At 42.7% G+C, this 17,362-nt stretch overlaps 1 protein-coding gene across 8 annotated transcripts in view; it reads right to left on the minus strand.

Moving 5' to 3' along the window:
- The window catches only part of CADPS (calcium dependent secretion activator), a 474,621-nt gene that overhangs the window by 40,196 nt on the left and 417,063 nt on the right, over positions 1 to 17,362 (minus strand). For all 8 annotated transcript variants that reach the window (XM_059937688.1, XM_059937691.1, XM_059937689.1 and 5 more), the window contains one exon: positions 5,726 to 5,758. In XM_059937688.1, the coding sequence (XP_059793671.1) occupies positions 5,726 to 5,758 (33 nt within the window). The remainder of the gene's footprint in view (positions 1 to 5,725; positions 5,759 to 17,362) is intronic.

Here is a 17,362-nt window from a genome sequence, read left to right on the forward strand (position 1 = left end):
ACAGTGGGTATGTATGTTTGCTAATAACTAAAAAGATTAGTTTTCATTACTGTGGTTTACCTTAGATCACAAAGTATCATTTCTCTACAAGACGTGACTGTCAGGCACTGCAAATTGAAGTTAGTTAACACTTCTGTGTAATTTCCAGGGTGAAAATGAGGAAGGTTTGGAAACAGTAGGACTGTATTTTTTTTTTTTTTTTTCCTGATACAAAGCAAACAATTATCAAGCAAAGGGCCAATGCTTGGCCCCTGGGATGCTAGTAACATTTCTTAACACCTGCTGAAACAATGACAAGGTATTAATTTGAAAAACAATGAGGACAACTCAAAGCCACAGTAGTCAACTGTTACACTTTCAAGCAATTTTCAGCAAATGGATTGAGCAGGTTGTGTGATGGTCCTATAATTGTTGCAGTTTTATGATACGAAACAACAGAGGTTCTCCAATGAGATGCAAGTGATAGCTATCAGTTCTAAACTGGCACCTCTCTCCTCCTCTCCCTTTGGCAGCCAGACATCACAGGGCGTTCTCAGTGGGGATGGGGACCCCTACCTGGGGCACTTGAGAAACATTATTATTGTTTCCATTTCTTCCCTGGTGATGCTTGTGGCAGATATAACCCTTTCCTGGACACATGCAGCCATCTTAGAGCTAAGATTCAAAGCCAAATTCAGCAGACTTATTTTGTAACCACAACAGTGATCTACAATAATGGTTATTTTCACCACTCCTTCTCTTTTCACTAAATTACTGTCCTCAAAGGGACATTTCATTTATGTTTTAAAAACCTTGAAAAAAAAAAATCAGTGCGGTTCAGCTCACCCAGGTAGTTAAACTCCATGAGTCTCTATCTTTTGACTCTTTTATTTTTCTTCATAGCACTCACCAATATCTGACACTGTATTATATATTTATTTGTTTGTTGTCTTCTCCCACTAGCACATAAGCTCCATGAATATAGGGACTTTATTTGCTCTATTTTCTATTGTGTCCTCAGCATATAAATGAGGACTGGCACATAGTAGGTGCTCAGTAAATACTTGCAGAATGAACAAAATCATGAATGAATAAGCCCCTGTCCCACCTCCTTTTTTAGACTCCTCAGTCACACTACATGGATTTCTATTGGATCCCCCACACACTGGAGCTTGTGAAAATCATTTCAATTTCTCTGGGCCTTGGTTATACCATCTGTAAAATGGGATTAATAATAGTTCCCCTACTTACCTTCAAGGATTGTTGTGATCATCAGCTAAAATAATGGAAGTTAAAATGCCTCAAAGGTCATAAATTGCTATACAAACATGAGCCACTATGATTCTTTCCCCCCAAGAAAGAATGTCACTTGGGTAAGTGACAAGATTTATCACTTCATGACCTTACCTACCTTTGGAACCTACTTTGGAACCAAGAAGAAAAAAGGGGCTTCAGAGAAACCAACGTCAAAATAAAAATGACAAAGTCTCTGCATGGAAATGTGTTTTCTCAGAGTCCTCTGGTTCCCCACTCACAACCGTTTTCCATTTTAACCAGCTTTACGTCCAGTTCTAACAAGTCTGTTTTCCATCCTCTGCGGGACCAGGAAGGGGGATGAGGGGACTTATTTGAAACAGGTGTGTTGATTAAAGCTATCACTTTCCGAGATACCCTGAGCTTGAGGGAGAAGGCTGCCAAACTGGAGCACCAGACACATATATTCAGCATCCCCTGAGGTCTAGGGCTATGAAGGGCAGAGGCCCCTATACTTTGAGAGGTCCTCAGGGGAGCGGGGCCACTGGGGAAAGACACAGTCACAATGGTGATCCTTGATCATAGGGAAAATGTTCAAGTACTGTCAGTTTCCTACTGAAAAACGCAGGGAAGGCTGTGCAATGTATTCTAAGCAGGTTTTCAACCAAAATGGTTAAAATAAAAACTGTCCACCAACCAAAAAGCTAACTTGTAGTTGTAGATGGAAAATATTCTTTGACTAAACAACTGATGCTATTAGGTAAATGAAGCTTTATACCACATGGCTATCTAGTCACCATGGGAAAGACTTTAGATGACGGTGTTTAATATCTCACAATTACATTGTTTATTTTAAGTGCGGCTTGGACTGATGGCATAGGATGTAGATGTTAGAAAATAATTAAACAAACAACGACTATATAAATGTCTGTATAGTTAACTCCATCCATGTGTGGAAGACATAGTTTGGGAAGAAGCCACTTGGTGGCTTGGAAGAAACAGGACATTTGAATTGTAGCTTGCTCCTCCCAGGATATTGCTGAGCTTGAGGAAAACAAATTCAAATTTTCGGCATCCTAAGCAAGCCCTAATTAGGAATGCAAATCTGCTCCGAACTGAAGGGTCGAATACTCCATCTAAGACAAAGAGATATGCTTTGGGGATTATGCAATGTTTTGAATGACCTGGTAACAGCGCTTCTCTCTCTTAGTGTAGATAATTAAGAGACAAACCTCTAAGGCAACTAAATACTAGTCCCCACAAGGAACTAAACCAATAAACCGTGTGCCAAAACCCTCACAGGGCAACAGAGGTCAACTCAGTCTTCAGAGCTAGAAGAAACTTGAAAGATGATTTTATCCAATGGTTCTTAAACCTGGCTGCAAATGAGAAGGATATGGGAAGCTTTAAAGAAAAAACCTGATGCCTAAAAAACAAGAACCAAACAAAACAAACAAAACTGATGTCTAGACCCCATACCCTGAGATTCTGCTTTAAGTTGGCAAGCAACCTCAGGCTACTCCTCGTAAAACCTCCCCAGATGTTTCCAACATACAACACCAAGATCGAGAATCACTGGTTCCCAAACTTGCACCATCTATCAGAATCAGGTGGAGAGCTATTCTAGAAAGAGATTTCCAGGCTTCACTCCAGAACGACTGAATCAGAATCTCTGGAGGCAAGGGGCTGGGAATCTCTATTAAAAAAACCCCACAAAAACAAACCAAAAAACCCTTGCCAAGTATCACCTCTACACATTCTGGTTTGGGGACCACTGATTTAATAGGTGATATTCGCTGGTGAAGCTGGTCAACTGACTCTTCAAAACAAAAACAATGAAACAAAACAGCAAACCTTGATCTGTAGCGCTTGCCAGTTTCCGTGGTGTAAATACTCCCTCCATGGCTGAGTCTGAGCTACCAAAGTGCCCTCACTGAAGGCAGAGTTGGAAAGAAACGCACACAATTGACTTTTGGGAGCCAGTGCTAGCAGGCTCTATATATCAGACTGCGAGCACGTGAATCTTCACACTCCCATTTACTCGACAGGTGACCTTGACAGCCACTTAACTTCCCTGCGCCTCAGTTTCCTCAGCTGTTGACACAGGAAGATCATATTACTCCCTTCATAGGGTTGTTCTGAGACGTAAATGATGACTATTTACTCTATGTGAACAATGTACAGATAGTACCTGTGTATTTTGTACTATTATTTTCTAGAAAATTGTTTATTTGTTAAAACTTACTATAATATTGTCTGTTACAAAAATACTTTAACGAACTTAATTTTAAAGTTTAGCTTTGTCCCAAGCTGTACTAAGTGGTGAAATCATGGTGAAAGAGCACATTTAATGTGCCGATCGTATTTTTTCTAATACTCACTAAAATAATTTCTCAGTTATCCAAATAGAGATGTTTCTCTGTGCACTAAAGGAAATCATCTTGCAAATGAGGTAGTGTTTAGGAGCATGGTTTAAGTCTCAGCTCTGCTCCTTACCACCTGTGGGATCCTGAGCAAGTCAACCTCTCTGTGCCACAGTATCCTCATCTTAAAGTGGGATTGTTGTGAAGATTAAATGTAAAGTGCTTTGAACAGCACCTGGCACACAGTGGCTGCTTTGTAAGGCCTGGTTGCAGTTTCTGTTTCTACGGTATTGTATATCATCGGTGGGAAATGTACCCCATTTTGGGACATGCTGCATCATTTTCTTCTGCCTCCCTGGAGGGACGAAACTTGGCTCATTGACTTTTGTTCCCTTTCACGTTGACGTAGAGTCCATTTTTTCCTCATCTTTACAATAAATTTGAGCCTGGCTGGCAGGAAGTAGGTTGAACTAATGAACACTGCCAATATTTGACTTTTTGACCTACCCCAAATAATTTGACCTCCTCAATAATTTCAGCCAGATCATTTTTTTCCCCCAAGTATTTGGGTTTTGCCTACCCATCGCCTGTTTATATCTCACTGGTGAGATCTCCCCTCTGCTTTGAGGTATAACAGAAAACAGACTTCAGCTACCAGATCTTCGGGTTGAGGACTAGAATTTCCATTTCTATTACTGTTGAAGCCCAGTGCAGGCCAGGGTGGATGTCAGCAAATTCACACCCCCCTCCAACCCCGTGCAATAGAGCAAAGCACTCGCTCGCCCCTCCCTCAACCCAAGGGCCTTGCTCCTGCTGCTGAAATATCTAGTGAGTGCCAGGCACAGAGATGAGCATCCCATACATGGGCCATTTCATCTGCACAGCAAGTCTGTGAGGTGGCTATTATTCTCTTTATTTTAAGGATGGAGAACCAGCTCAGAGAATTTGAGTAGTTTGCTCCCTGTGAACTGAAAGTTTCTACTTTGGGGCTTGGGAAAATAAATTACTTAACTTCTCTCCTTGCTCCAGGTATGTGACCTTTTTCTCTTCTCTATTATAAGGACTATCTACATGAAGGAGTCGGAGGTCCCCCAATGAGAGGTATTATATAAAGTCAAAGCATAATTATTGATTGTACATTCTTTCATTAAACAAACAAAATATATGCTAATGCTAAACTCACTCCAATTTTCCATTTTGCCATCCTTTGAGAAATAAGCCAATAAACCATTACACACTTAGCTTCCTGGGGAAATGAATTTAAATGTTAATATAAATCCTTTTAGAAAAAAAACAAATTTTAACAAATAAGTATTTGAACAAGGAGAGTACTTAATCACGTTCAGAATGAGAAACCCTCAGTACAAGACCGTTGGTGGCTGTTGAGATAAGCTCTCTAAATTTAATATTTTATAATAGACTCACACCTCTTTTGTTAGAAATGGAGAAACAGAATCATTTTCTTTTCTCCTTCATTGGAATATATTTAAATCTCTCCAATTCTATTTTGCTAATAGGCAGGGCAAAGTCTGTCCATAAATGTATCCTGATTTATCACAGGTAATCCCACACTCTGGCATTCATGTGTAGAACTTAACCTCAATTTAAATGTAAATTCTGGGCAACTTTGAGTGCTTTATCTGTGAACTTGGAGAGTGCTCTTCATTAACGAGGTCTGCACTAATTATAAGCAGTTTTGTAAGGTTCCCTTAAAACAATTGCAGAATTGACCCCAAAATGAACAAATTCCGAATTTATTTGTTTCAAAAAAAATACTGGCACCCTTGTGCAAATTTCTAGCTAAGGCCCTGCTCCCAAGGTGTGCACGCAGGAGGGGAAGGGAGCTGGATGATAACAGAATGAAGTATACCAGAGAAACCCATGAAAATGGAAATGAAAGTGAACTGCGTTTACCCTCAAAATAGGATCTCTTTTTCCTGTTGAAGGAAACTACAGTTTCCTACCCTCTTCCCATCTCAAAACAATTTTACTGTGAAATATTCCTGGCTTCCTTTCTTCTGGTGATTCTAGTCAGGACTATACAGTTTAGTGGCAACTAATGACAAGGGCACCATCGAAATTCTCACGAAAGCCAGAACACCCCACAAAAACATTTTTCAAATACTCACAGGTACATCCACATATTTGGAAGCTGCCTTCACCTAAGGAGGAAAGAAGAGGATGGAAGTGAGGGTGGTGTTTATGTTTAATTGTTCACAGCTCAATGCTGTATCACCATCAGAGTTAAAACAATATGCTGGCAGACGGAGCTGACCAGGAAACACAGAAAGGTACTAAAAAAATAAAATCTGTTTGCTAATTTTTTTACCCTGTAAGCCAGACCCACTGCTTTGGAGAGAAAGAGAGAGAGGGAGAGGAGAAAGAGGGAGGGAGGGAGAAGGAAAGAGAAAAAGACAGCAAAATTTTTACTGAGATTCTGTAGCTGGTATGGGAGATCTGCATTTTCCTCCCTCCCTTTAAAAGGGAGAAAAATGACTGTAGCTAAACCCAGACCGTTGAGTGGAGGGCTCACCAGTCTAGAAAAGCAGTTAAGTCCACTGTCACTTCTTGTACCTTGGGGTCTTTGTATAATCTGGCTACAGGTTTGTCCTAATTGAATCTTTGAGTTCTCAAAGATTTCCAGTAACTCTCTTAAAGAGAAGGGGATGTAGCGGGTGGGCACTCTTAACCCAGAGGGAGATGGGTGTCTGTGGGCGGGGGTTGGAAGGGTACCAGAGCCTTTCAAAACTGTCCCAAGGCTGTTGTTATGTCTCCTGGTTTTAAATACTAAAAACCCCAGAAGGGAAGTGCAGGAAGAGGGTATGACATTTATTTTCAGTTCTGGTGGAGGGAGTGTGGTGGAGTACGTACAGTGTTTGAGAGCATGGAATTTGGAGTTAGATCTGGGTTCAAATCCAAGCTCTACGACTTACAAGCTGTGTGACCCTGGGCAAGTGACTTCATCTCTCTGAGCCTCAGTTACCTCATCTGCAAAATGCAGATACCATTAGGTAACTGTTGCAGCGGGTCGATACAAGGGTGAATACACACACAGAGTCCTGGGACACAGCAAGCACAGAATAAATGGGGGCTGAGAGGATGGATTCACAAGCAGATCTGGCGGGGCTCTGGGTCCTGTGAGAAGTCAATGAACAGCTGGGTTTGAGGAATAAAACCTGAGGAGGATGTCTGATATTCTGTGCGTTTCATTTTGACTCGGGTCACACACGTTCCACTTAGCACAGGTAAGACCAAGGGGCTACATTTGGGATCAGAGGAGCGTTTTCAGTTTTGTTGGCAAGTACCAAGACTGCGATACACACCAAGCACCTAGGATGTCTTTTCACATCTCAGGTGGGCTGCCTCTTGCCACCTGGCTGAGACCAATATTGGGAGTCACTACCTCTACCCCCATGTCTCCCAGGAAAGTATCCAGGGGAGTGTTTTTCCCTGTTGCTATTTTCTCAAAGCCACTTTTCAAAATGTCAAATCTCAAGAAAGAAGTCAGTGAGCCAATGGGTGGGGTGGAAAGAGTCCAGGATTTAGAGTCAAAAGTTCTGTAAGTGATAGAACTAGTTGACCTTGGGATCATCACTTCGAGTCTCTTTGCCTGGGTTTCTCGATTTCTAGAACAAGGTGATACCACTGTGTACTTTGTAGGGCTGAGAGCCTGATCAAGTGACAAAATGTACGGGAAAGTGTTTCATAAACTTTAAAGGGCGGAACACACATCAATTAGTTAATTACTGAGAGGGCAATGCATTCTATCTCCTGGAATCATCGCCAGCACCCAAGATGATTCCTAGAGTCTCCTGTTCCAGATTCTCTCAGAACCCTACATTTTTTCCCTTTGCAGCACTGACTGCAATCGCAATTCAGTAATTTTGGTGCCATGTCTGTCTCCCACAGACTGTCATGTCTTGCCCCTAGCTGTCTCCCCAAGTGACTCACTTGTTACCCGGCTTAGAAAGGGCACTCAGGGAAAATTTGTAGAAGGAAGGAGAAAAAGCTAGTGACCAGTGCTGGCTTCAGGATGGCTGAGGAATAAACAGACCAGATCGAGAAGCCACTGCCTGAGTTAGTCTGAAGGCCAACAGGGTTGCCTGTAAAGCTGGATGCTTGCAAAGCTTGGTGAGTGAAGGAAACCACTCCGGGCCATTAAGGGGGGTATGAGGAAAGCTTTCCAGAATTCGCCTAAATAACATTTTACTAAATGATTCTCAACCCGAAATCTTTCCTCTTTATTCCTGTTCTAGAATTTAGTTTGAGCAAGAAGGTGGCTTTCCTTTCAAATCTCCTCTATGTACATTAATACATAACATTTGTATGATGTTTTTCACTTTGCAAAGCACTTTCACGTACTGTTTCTTCTCTAAGCCACCCTGCAAAAGGGTGGCTATTAATTGTTTATCTATTCACTATTGAGAACACTAAAACCCACAGAATTTACGAATTTATTTCATCATGATCTGAGCCAGAAGACAGAGAAGCCTGGACTCACATGAGGGTCTCCTGAGCCCCACTTTTTCCTTTTGAACTCCTGATCTTTTCACCAGTGGTAGAAAGTATGAGGAATTTAAGCAACAGTGGTCAGGGCAGGTGCTGACAAAACAATTCTTCTCAGCTACAAATTGCCTCCTTCCCTCTGTAGACTTAGTGCTTGGCAGTTGGTAGGAGTTTTGCTACAGCTGAAATGATCAACCTTTAAACACACCCACTCTTACCACCAACATGCAGTTTCAACCCAGAAAATGACACCAGCCAAAGTCTATTCCTTTCAAAGCAGTTTGGGAAGATAAGGCAAGCTCTATGTCATGACGAAAACCATCCCCTCTCCTACATGCACTAGCCTTCAGTTTGTTGGTCTTTTTTAAAATCTGGTAACTGCTGACTTGCACTTAGCCTTATTGATCTTTCTCCCATTCCACAATAACAGGAAAAAACAGCTCAGAGTAAACTGTGGTCCTATTAGGATTGTATCATTTTTTGGTTCTGGCCATTGAACTTGAAGAAAGATGTTGAGGATACAGGGCAGTCTGGAAGTGTCTTCTACAAGAAAAGTAAAGGAGAAGGCATCTTGCCTGGAAAAGGAAGGGCTAACGGCAAACGAAATGAAAACTTTCACATAGTTAATCAAGGACCTTCAATGTTGAAGGGTTGAACTTGGTCACGGTGGTTCTAGAGCATAGAATCAGGATGAATGAGTAACATGATGGGGCCCCAGAAGAAGGTGCGAACAGCTATCTCAGTCCAGCCAGGCACTGGTTATCTCTGGTGATCAAGAACTCCTTGCTGGGGCTTCCCTGGTGGTGCAGTGGTTGAGAGTCCGCCTGCCAATGCAGGGGACACGGGTTCGAGCCCTGGTCCGGGAAGATCCCACATGCCACGGAGCAACTGAGCCCGTGTGCCACAACTGCCGGGCCTGCACTCTGGAGCCCGCGAGCCACAACTCCTGAGCCCGCGTGCCACAACTGCTGAGGCCCACGCGCCTGGAGCCCGTGCTCACAACAAGGGAAGCCACCGCAATGAGAGGCCCGCACACCGCAATGAAGAGTGGCCCCTGCTCGCCTCAACTAGAGAGGGCCTGCGCCCAGCAGCGAGGACCCAACACAGCCAAAAATAAATAAATTAATTAAAAAAAAAAAAAAAAAGAAGAAGAACTCCTTGCTAGAAGAGCTCAAGCAGGAGGTATGTAGAATGCTGCTCCGATGTGAGACTTTCCCTATGAGGTGACCTCTAAGGCTGCTTCCTGTTCTCTGTTGCTCATCTCCTTAAGAGGTAGAAAGCTGTCATCAGTTCTATTTTTGTTTTGTTTTGTTTTGTTTTGTTTTTTTACAGTATACATGTTGGGATATAGCAGAGTGAATAAACTGACAGAACCAGGATCAGAACTCTGGTCCCTAGAACCCTCTCCTGCCTAATGTCAACAGTGCTACCTTTTTAAGCATCATGTTTCTTTGAAGTATCCAGAGGACTGACTATATTTTTGGCCAGCTATACTCTAAGTAGAGAGGAAGGACCAAATCCTCCCAACCCACTAGGGGTTTGGAATTATTGCCAAGGGTCAGAAAGTCCAAGCGCACACCAGACACTGTGTCTAGATCAAATAAACAACAGACCTTGTAATCTACACAAGACTATTTCCCATTACATATACATGTTGTTTTGATGAATAAAATACAAATTTCTTAAAAAGCACAACCTATGTTACAAAATTTTGTCATTACGCATTTTTTCCCATCAAGGGTGGTCAAAAGTGTGTGTGTTTGTGTGTAATTTTCATTTCTTTTTTAACTTTAAAAAAAATCTTCTTGGTGAAGTGGCTAAAAGGATGGGCTGAGGATGGGCAGGGTTAGAAGTCGGGCTTTGCCATTTTCTAGCTTGGTGACTTTGACCAAGTTAATTAACTTCTGAGCCTCCTCTGCAAATGGGACAATTATAATGTTTCTCAAAGGAATATGGAGAGGACTGAATGAGGTAATCCATCCAAGGGTACAGAACAGAGCTGGGGACATGGTAAAAACTACTAAATGTGCCTCTTCTAACCAGCAATATTGGCTTACTGGTGTAGATAAAGCATCTGCTCCTTATCCTGGTGGTCATGGGGACAGTATCACTGCTCACCTCTAGCCCACGGGCAATTTCTTGCCATGAAAAGGATGCTGGAATCTCCTCAGGTTACTAGTAGGTATCTGAGCTGGTTTTCAGTCTGGCAAACTTCCTGCCAATTCCATGAACACCTTATGCACTGGACTTCTCTCCAGAACATTGAGGCAGAAGCAAAGACCTCTGCCCCCTTCCTCAGGCTGCCCAAGCCTAGGCATGAGTGAGGGCATTTCCCCAAGCCAGGGTGCTCTGTATATTCAATCACACATCCCTACTGCTCTCTGGTGCAAAGCCAAATGTCCCGGGGCATAGGAGAGAAGGCTGCGGGAGAGGCATTTGCCCCAGACACCTGGTCTGGCATCCTTTTTCTGCAGGGACTCAATTGCCCTCACGGGAGACACAAGAACTGTAACTTCAGCCAGACTTCACTTCCTGAGTCTCCCTGCTTTCTCACCATCCCCTCTGGTGGGACAAAGAATGTCCCTTCTCTAGCAGTATCCATGAACATCCCACCCCCACCCCTCGACCAGACAGAGCCAGTTCTGGGAAGGCAGGTTCGAAAAAGAGACACAAACTTCGAGAGTCTGATGGAGACCAAGGGTGAAGGTGGGAAGATCAGCTGTCAGTGAGCAACCTGTGCACATTTTCATAGGCCTGCAGCAAAGACCAAGTCTTAGGTCCAAGGCACTGAATTAGGGATTGTAGGTAAAGGCAATCGCTCCTTGATTTCTAGTCCCTTCCTTGGATGATGTCTTAATGCACAGTCTCTCTAAACACCCAGAATAAGTCATGTCCATCCAACAATTCATAACTGTAAGTTACATTTCTTGAGTGCTTCCGACTTGCCAGGAGATGAGTTAGGAAGATTGCATATGTTATATTTAATCCTCACAACGGCCTCTGGAAAAAGGTCCTATTAATAGTCCCATTTTACAGTTGACAAAACTGAGGCTAACAGAAAGGAAGCAATTTGGCTTAAAGTCACACAGCTAATAAGTTATAGCTTTGAACCTCCCATCCCTTAAGCTGCCTATTATTCAGTTAAAAAAAAACCCTATCAAACCAGTCATATTTAAGTCTTGTTTCTTTGTGTGTGTAGACACAACCTAAAATGGCTTCTCCAGGAAAAATGTCTGAGAGATTTGAATAATTATCTGCACCGACTCAGTCAGGGCAGAAGGTCCAACACAGTTTCTCTGGCTTTGAATGTCCCAGCTAATTACCTCGACCCTCCACCTGACTTAGCGTATGTAGACAGCCTTAATGGTTACTCTATTGAGCTCCTCCATTATTTTTCAGGTGCCCAAAGGTAATCTTTTCATTGAACACTCACCATTCCAGGATTTTCACAATGCTGATGACTAAGGGATTTTCTTCTGCCTGGTCCTAATAAGGGGACCTGAGTTAATCACTGTGTAGCTTTGATAGGGAGCACGGCGGGGGCTTAAACCACTTCTCTTGCTTCATTAGGGGAAAAAGCAACCCAGGTGCAGACCACGAGGACCTCAGGGTTTGTTACTATTAAATCAATGCACGGACAGGAAAAAAAAAAGTGGATTAGGCCCTTTTTGCAAACAGAAATCTGGTGGGTAAGACGCAAAGATGGAAGAAAAAAGAAGTCTGAACAGATACCACTGCATTAGTGACTGCCTGAGCTCTCCTTTCTCCCTGTGGTCTCTTAAAAAAAAAGACAAAAACCAACCAAGCAAACAATTTATTCTCTGCACAAGCTGACTCCACCCCTGCCTGTTTGACTTCACAAGAACTTGGAGCTGATTTCTCTGTCTTTGCCTACAAACTGCAGAGCACACCACTCTTTCAAGGGACCGGCAACATTTACTTCAGTGTCTGGCTTGTGAAATTTCTGCTGCAAGGATCATGATACTATTTTGCTTCCTTCTCCACTTCCCTAACCCAGGTGATCTTAGAGATCTGGATTTTTTCTTTCTTTCTTTTTTTTTTTTGAGAGTTGAGGCAGTTTGGTATGTCAACATGCTACTTAGTACCATTATCATCAGTAAAATGATTTTATTTTATTAGTTGAATTTTATCATCTATCACCAGCCTTATGTCTAGAATGTAGGCTCTATGAGGAATAAGAACTTCTCTTTCTCTCCTCACTATCTCCACTGCCTGGTATATAGCAGGGGCTCAATAAAAATGTGTTGACTACCATATATAAAAGAGAGAATTGGGGCTTCCCTGGTGGCGCAGTGGTTGAGAATCCGCCTGCCAATGCAGGGGACACGGGTTCGAGCCCTGGTCTGGGAAGATCCCACATGCCACGGAGCAACTGGGCCCGTGAGCCACAATTACTGAGCCTGCGCGTCTGGAGCCTGTGCTCCGCAACAAGAGAGGCCGCGATGGTGAGAGGCCCGCGCAACGCGATGAAGAGTGGTCCCCACTTGCCACAACTAGAGAAAGCCCTCATACAGAAACTAAGACCCAACACAGTCATAAATAAATAAATAAATAAATAAAAGAACGTGAATTTCTAAAAATACTAAGACCTGGCGCAGCTAGAATAAATAAATACATAAGTAAATATTTAAAAAAAAAAAAAAAAGAGAGAATCAACAAGGACCTACTGCAGAGTACAGGGAACTCTACTCAACACTCTGTTATGGCCTATATGGGAAAAGAATCTGAAAAAGAATAGATATATGCATATGTATAACTAAATCACTTTGCTGTACACCTGAAACTAACACAGCATTGTAAATCAGCTATACTCCAATATAAAATTAAAAATTAAAAAAAATGTGTTGACAGGATGAACTTCTGAGCATGGTACTCTTTACTCTGTACCCAGGATAAAGGTTTCTAGTGCTTTCTTGAAGCTGTTATTCAAGCTCTAACACTTTTAAAGAATCACTTAAGAAAAGCGCGACCAGGCACTATCAATTCAAAAGGAAATGGCTTTCGTTGCTTCTGTGAGATGAGCTTAAAGGGTCTCTTGTGTCCCTACAGTATGAGTACAGCATAGAGGTAAGAGCTCGAGGCCAGGAGTCAGATACCTGGGCTGGCATCTGGTTTGATCAGCCACCAGTTGTGGGCCAGGTAATTAACTTCTCTAAGCATCAGTTTCCTCCTTGGAAAATAGAGATAATGACAATATTTCCTCCTCATGGGGTGGTTGTACAGATTATTAATAGAAAAAAGAGATTTCCTAAGGGTTTAACACGTGCAGGACACTATTCTAAGCATTTGACTTGTACTAAATTCATTTAGTCCACGCAAAGCATCAAATGAGTTACTGTATGTGAAAACCTTTGCACAGGGCCTGGCACATAGTACGTGTTCAATAAACGTTGCCTATTATTTTTACATTCTTTTCCTTTCACGTCCAAAGGGGCTGATTTGATAGTTCAGGTTCCAGCGCACAGGTTGAGCTATGTTTCCTAGTGGGTGGGGTTGTTAAACCTTAAATATCTGCACACTGAGGTATGTGGTTCTGTTTCATGGTTAGAAAGCTTCATGATGTCTGTGACTAATCCTGCCATAAGAGGCCTGGCCGTCTTACTTCCTCTCTTCTTTGCTGGCCCGGTACCAGGTTGTGGTCTGGACTCTCTCTCTATTCTATTTGTCCTTGGCTCCTCAGGCCTCAGCTCTTAACAGAGAGATCCCTGGAGACCAGCAGGACTCCACAGAGTTCTCGACATTGTAATATGGACCCAAAGCCCACCACACAATGCGGTAGCTTGTTGCCAAAGACGCTTGCCATCAGTTATTTTGCTCCCTGTGTGGGCATGCCACACCCATTGAGAAGTGGGGTCTATTATTCCTCCATCCCCCTTGAGCCTGGGCTGGCCCGTGACTGCCGTGACTAAGAGAATATGATGGAGGTGACGCCATATCAGTCCTGAGCCTAATCTTGGAGAGGGCCAGCAGCTTTGCTTCTTCACCCTTGAAAGCCAGCTGCCACTAAGTGCAGCTGTGCCGAGACTGCCGTGCCATCAGAAGCTCAAGGCACGTGGAGAAGCTCAGCTGGATGCGACCCCATATGGGGGAGAAATAGGCACATGGAGACACATCAAGCTATCAGACATTCAGCCCCAGCCCAGCCAAGCAAGTGACCCCTGTCAGTGCAACATGGAACCAAAGAATCCCCTAGCCGAGCTCTTCCCAGATTTCTGACCCACAAAATCGTACACAGAATAAACAGATCGTTTTAAGCCACTAACTTTGCCACAGTGTGTTATGCAGCAATAGATAACCAAGATATTCAAGAAGGTGTCACTTGGTCTCCTACTTCCCCAATTTTATCCATTGCATGTATTTTCCTGGAGGATGCTGTGGGGAGGTGACTGATGGTCTAAGACAGGATTTGGGCATTCCTGGGTCTCCTGGCTATAAAAGGAGACCAGCTGATCTTCACCTGATTCTCAATGATATTTATTGAGCATGTATGTATGGGGCACTGAGCTAGACACCTCATGTATAACTAACTCAATTAATCATTCCTGTAGAACATTAGAAGGCTCATTTCACCAGCCCCGCTTCACAGAAGAGGACATTGAGATTCAGAGTGGTTAAGCAACTCTCCAGAGGTAAACCAGTAAGTGGTGGCACTGGTGTCCAAGCCCAGGCCTGGTTATTAGGTGCAGAGTCCTTTCAGGACATCAAGTTGCTGATAATGTGAAAATGATGTGTCATTCTAAAGCTATTTCTTACCTAATAATCATCTGGGATCTGGGAGAAGGGGAGCCGACTTGTGGGACACATAGGGACTTTGGGTCAGACAGAGCTTTGCTAGAATTATGCTCCATCACTTACTAGTTAAATGAACTTAGGAAAAAAAATTTTAACCTCCCACAGCTTCTATAATCTCATCTGCAAAATGAGGGTAACAACAATGTCTTCTTTAGGAGGTTCGTGTGAGGCTGAACAGGTTGACATCATGTTAAGTGCTCAGTGCAATGCGTGGTACCTAGTGAGAGCTCAAGAAGTATTACCTAATATTGTTACTAGTGTTTCAGTCACTTGTTGTTAGCTGCGAGTTGACTGTACCAAGTGTGTTCCCATCTATAGTTTATAGACTAGAAAAAAGGGTTGGCAGACTCTGGCCTGTGGGTCAAATCTAGCCTGCTGCCTGTTTTTGTGTGGCTCACAAGCTAAGAATGGTTTTCACATTTTCAAATGAAGGAAAATCAAAAGAAGAATCGCATTTCCTGACATGTGAACATTACAGGAAATTGACATTTCCGTGTCCATCAATAAAGTTTTATTGGAACACAGCCATGCCTATTCATTTACATCTTGTCGATAGCTGCTTTCACGCTACAAGGGAGGAGGCTGAGTCCCTGTGACAGAGACTATGTGGCTTGTAAAGTGAAAAATATTGACTATCTGCCTCTTTCCAGAAGAAATTTTCTGACCTCTGGACTAGAGGAGGAGCCATTGGGGTGGGGGGTAGGGGAAGAATCATAAAATGTAAATTTCTCATCTTAATACGACCATTAACTAGTTGACTGACTACTTGTCTAACCTGTTGGCCTCCTGTCCTTACCTATCATAATAGGGCACAGAGCTAAATGTTTTCCCCTGATTCCTTCCAGAAATACGACTCTTAGATGGTGTATGAGGCAGGTGCTAGGAAGGATGTGGAATAGGAAACACTTCCCACACCTTGAAAAGTTTATAAATACTCTAGCAGTAAAACAAAAGGCTATTAATATCTTAGTATTAATAAGAGCTCTGGAAAGGAGGCTCCAGGAAAAATGATAGTATCAGGGAAAGGGAAAAAACAATAGAGATAGAGACCGTTCACACAGGCACCAGACAATGTAGCAGGCACCAGTGGGTAGACTTGGCGATGAAATATCAGGATTACAATAGGCAGCATGTGTTGTTTATTTACCCTGTGCCAGGCACTGTTTTCACTGTTTCTTATGAACCACCTCCTTTAATATTCCCAGTACCTTCGAGATGCAGCCTCATCATCTGTACCTCTCTGTGCTGTTGTGAGGATTAATGAAGATGATACACATACAGGGGCAGAATAAAGGACATGGCAAGTCCTCAGTACGTGCTAGCTGCTATTACTACTGTTGGAATTGCACACCAAAGGAACAGCCTTTCTATTCTACTGGCAAAATCAGCTAATTTGCCCTGAGTGCCTACCTTTGCCCATATTTTTCCTCAGCCTCCAGTTTTCATGCTCTCTTTTTTTTTGTGGCACAAATGGAATGGGCAGGGTTCTATCTAAATGCACAGAGCCCCAATGATAAGCATCGCTCAGGCCAGTAACATGGGAGAAGCACGAGCACATCATTAATCAGCAGAATGGAAATACCCGAAAAAGGACGCGGTCATTTCTAATGGGGATTAGAGGCAGTGCATGGCTGAGAGCACAGACTCTGGGGTTGGATGGTGTAGGGCCAAATTCTAGATCCAACACTTACTAGACAATTTACTTCACTTTTCCATGCCTTACTTTCCTCATCTATAAAATGGGCATAATAGTACTCTACATAGAGTTGCTGGGTTATTAAGTGAATTTCTAAAATAGTTCCTGGGGCATAGTAAGTAAGAACTATGCGTCAGCTATTAGTATCATTTCTGCTGGAAAATCAAGTTGCTTTAGGTAGTTAGGCTTGTATATTAAGCTTGGTCTGGCACTATCAGACAGCTACAAGTGACTATATTTAAATAAATGAAAACAAAATGCGATTAAAAATCCAACTTTTTAGTTGAACTAGTCACATTTCAAGTACAGGTGGCTGGTGGCTACCGTATTAGACAGTTCAGATATAGAAAATTTCCATCACTAGAGAAAGTTCTATTGGACAGTGCTGGTCTAGATTCAAGACACATTCGTAAATATAGGTTATTACATTTTTCAGTGATAAGAATGAAGAGGTGTGTCATTCAGTTCCCATGTTAGAACAAGAGATCAGCTGGAAGAAGCAGCAGGGGAAGGAAAAGGACATGGGTGTCAAGAGCCTCGTCTTGTGGATGAAACAAGAACTAAAGGTGGATGGGTACTATGTAAAGTGACTGGTAATACTGATGTAACTGTAACAGGATGGGGGGTGGAAAGTGGAGAGGGCAAAGTGAGTATCTATTGTACTACAGCAGGGAGGTAAATCATCTCTATGATCGATAAACCAAGAAACTGCAGTATAAGAACAGTACTTAGAGCTAGGAAGATAAAAGCA

Source organism: Balaenoptera ricei, chromosome 11 (assembly GCF_028023285.1).
Source record: "Balaenoptera ricei isolate mBalRic1 chromosome 11, mBalRic1.hap2, whole genome shotgun sequence".
NCBI lineage: Eukaryota > Metazoa > Chordata > Mammalia > Artiodactyla > Balaenopteridae > Balaenoptera > Balaenoptera ricei.